Source organism: Capsicum annuum, chromosome 5, assembly GCF_002878395.1.
Source record: "Capsicum annuum cultivar UCD-10X-F1 chromosome 5, UCD10Xv1.1, whole genome shotgun sequence".
NCBI classification, from domain to species: domain Eukaryota; kingdom Viridiplantae; phylum Streptophyta; class Magnoliopsida; order Solanales; family Solanaceae; genus Capsicum; species Capsicum annuum.
In genome coordinates this window covers 14,620,775-14,624,433 of record NC_061115.1, presented here as the reverse complement: position 1 = coordinate 14,624,433, position 3,659 = coordinate 14,620,775, and the positions used below count along the sequence as shown (strand labels likewise).

Here is a 3,659-nt window from a genome sequence, read left to right as displayed (position 1 = left end):
CACATATAACAATGACTAATGCACGTAATTAAGTACGGGGTGTTACAACCAAGCTTCTAAACACATGTATTAACTTGATAAATGACATTATTACTCCTCAAAACATTCCATCCTTATTATTCTCGTCTCATTTTCCAGAAATAACTTCAACACAACAACAACAAAGAATCCAATTCTTTCTTAGCTAATGTTTAACTTATACAATTCGGCGATTGTAGTGAATCTAAGAGTTGGTTTTTGATTGATGAGTTGATCTCAATCAAATAGAATTACAAAGCTAAGATAAAATTTATGTTTATTAGAGTATATTATATCAAATATGGTCTGGTATCTGGTACTTTATTGTTGAGAAAAGTGAAGTTACTGCTTCTTCAACTGATAAGAAAAGGCAATCTGATCTCATCTGCCCTTCATAGTTTTTTCACACAGCAACTTTCAATGATAGAAAAAAGGGGAATTGTGAGAAAAAGCGAGTGATACGAAGAGAGATAAAGGGGTAACAGATTTTACCGCCAAAAGAGTTTTGAGTTTTTTGATGAAATCTCACCGAAAAATGCCGACCTCTTCGGTGAAGCAACCTTCATCAAAAAGTGCAAAATTAGCGACCAAAAAACCCACCCTCTCCATCATCTCTCAAATTCCAACCAAACCCACCTCGAAACTTCAATAAAATTGACCCGACTAGCCCTCTCATTCTCTTCACTGCCTGAGCTCACCGAAGCACCAGCAAGGCAATGACCACAACCCAGTCACTTCGATTCTGATTGAACTATTGCTGAAAAATCGACCAAAACCCCTTTTATTTTTTGCGGAAAAAAATTAGGAAAAAAGTGAGTACATAAAAAATAAAAAAATAGTGTACAAAGAAGGGAAGGGTATTTTGGTAAATAAATATTTTTATAAAAATTATAAAAATATATATTAGCTTTAATACATTAAATCAAACATTGTATAAAAAATAATGTCTGCATAACTAATCCCAACATTACTAATACTTGCATTAATAATACAAGCATTACTAATACACCTTATTCAACATTACTTTTATACATTCTACCAATCCACCTCTATGTGTATTAAGCATTAGTTATACTCTATTGTGTATTAAGATGTGTATTATTAATACCTCATAATCTATGGTATTAACAATATAATGGATCCAATACATGCATTAACATGATTAAATACACTATTATTCCTAAAAAAAAATTCACATCCTTTCTAACATATATATGGAGGATATTTTTATAACTTTTTTTAAGAAATTATTTAATTCATGTTATTTTTAATACATCAAACCAAACACTACATAAGAAAAATACAAGCATAACTAATACAAGTATAACTAATATAAGTATTATTAATACAAGTATTATTAACACACACACACACACCATATTTTGCATTATTCTTATACACTTTACCAAATGACTCCTAAAAAGTATTCTTATGTTATTCTTATACACTCTACCAAATGACTCCTACGAAGTATTCTTGTGTTGTATAATATTCACATCACTCAATCTATAATCACTGATCACTACCACTAACCACCTTTGCCACCATCATCATTGTCAACCACTTAGCCACCAACCATCACCATCACCACCACCACCAACCATCTCCACCATCACTCACAATCATAATTACTACTAACCATTATTTTCAGTTGTTACCATATCTATCACCTTTATTATTTTAATAATATCCATTGCTATCACCACCATCAATGCCAATACCACCACCATCATCAACCACTATCGATCAATCTCAATTACTAACAAATTCATTCATCACAACTAGTGCCACCGCTAACTACCACTAACATATCATCAATATCCACGCATTCTTCAGCCATCACCATCACTATTATTATCAGTGTTACTACCTTTACCATCACTTCAACTAGCATCATTACTGAAATATATCTCTACTAATAATTATCTCAACCATGCAACTAACAACATCTCCAACTGCCACAACATTATCAACTATCATACATTCTATCACAATCAACACCTCCAACTACTAACATCAACAAACTTTACCTCACTACCACCATCACTATCAATCATCATCGTCATAACAATTGCTATAATACCAAATATCTCTACTATCACATCACCACCAACATTACTAATCACTAACATCAATTATTATCACTACCACCACCATTATAAACCATCCCCTCTATCACTAATAAATATAAATATTTTTCAATTAAATAATAATTTTATTATATTAAATCAAATATTTTTTTTTATATATATAAATAAAATAAATTTTATATTTTAAATATTAAAAAATTAATAATTTTAACCATCAAGTTTTAAAGAAATGCACCCTTTCACACAAACTACATACCTAAGTTTAACACGCTGAACCACCCCAACACAAGTTGATTAACCACCGACTTATCATTCTCAATACTCCGTAACAATTCGCATCGGCTCATTAATCTTCTTTCATTTTTGGCTCGCCGAGTTTCAAACACGAAAGCCTAAGATATAAACGAGATATGTTTTATATTTTTTGATATTAGTTAGAGAATTAAGTCAGAAAGTACGCACGTTAAATAATTCAAGATATGAAACAAAAAAATCAAAGTTTATTTTACATTACAAATACTAAAATTCTTAGCATCTCACGCGGAGAATCCAGCATATTATCATGCACAACAATAAAGAACTACAACATCTAGCATATTATCATGCACAACAATAAACAACTACAACTTTCCCATATGATCACACACACTTTTCTTTTCACTTGTGATTTTTGCCTCTGAGTTTAACACCAAGCACTTTCTCCATTTTCCCCAACACAAGTTGATTAGGCACCGCCTTACCATTCTCATACTCTGCAACAACCTGCGTTCGTTCATTAATCTGCTTGGCTAAATCAGCTTGACTCATCTTCTTCTCAATCCTCGCTTTCTGTATCGCTTGTCTCACATCCACAGGCACTTTCTCAAGCGCTGCTGGTTCCGCCGCCTCATCCAGCTTCCTAGCATTAACAGCCGCCGTCTTCTTGTTCAAACCGGCGTCGAATTTCTTTACGGTTTGAACCGGTGCTCCGGTACGTAATGCTTGGTTTACCGCTTTTGGATTTTTCAGGTCTTGTGCCTTTGTTTTTGTTTTTTGGAGAACGATTGGTTCCCACTCTTGTTTCAGCCCTCCTGTTGGTCGCATCGGCATTTTCGTTGTGTTGATGGATTTGTTAATGGTTTTTGCTAGTTGGAAAGATTGAATGGTGGGAAGAAAAGGAAGAACAAGGTGTAATTATATATGGAGGACAATGGCAATCTGGAAGGTTCTAGTCAAATATGGATCACTGTTACATTTTTAGATTTAAAAAATTTTTATGGATAAAATAATTGGAATGGTAAGAGTGTCTGGAAGGTTCTAGTCAGCTTAAGACTACATTTACGTGTTTCCCAAGGAAGTCAATTTTGGGTGGGGTATTATCACTTGGACCAATTTTTTTCTTACGTCTTGGAGTCCACACAAAGTAGTTTCATAAAGGACTGTTTGTTCATAGATTCCTAAATAAAATTTGGAAAAAAAAATTAGGTATCTACAAAATCATTATTAAATCGTAACAGGATATCTATACTACCTACTTGGTCCCTCAGCCTTACCAGTTCAAACCTAATCATC

At 33.2% G+C, this 3,659-nt stretch overlaps 1 protein-coding gene across 1 annotated transcript; it reads right to left on the bottom strand.

Moving 5' to 3' along the window:
* Positions 1-2,588: 2,588 nt before the first annotated feature.
* LOC107853861 (multiprotein-bridging factor 1c) lies at positions 2,589-3,391 on the bottom strand. The gene has a single exon (XM_016698850.2). The coding sequence runs from the start codon at positions 3,195-3,197 to the stop codon at positions 2,766-2,768; it is 432 nt and encodes a 143-aa protein (XP_016554336.1). The 5' UTR covers positions 3,198-3,391; the 3' UTR covers positions 2,589-2,765.
* Positions 3,392-3,659: the final 268 nt, after the last annotated feature.

What these genes read in the sequence shown, in the direction of transcription:
- LOC107853861 (XM_016698850.2), bottom strand. Translation starts at nt 3,197, where the DNA reads ATGCCGATGCGACCAACAGGAGGGCTGAAACAAGAGTGGGAACCAATC.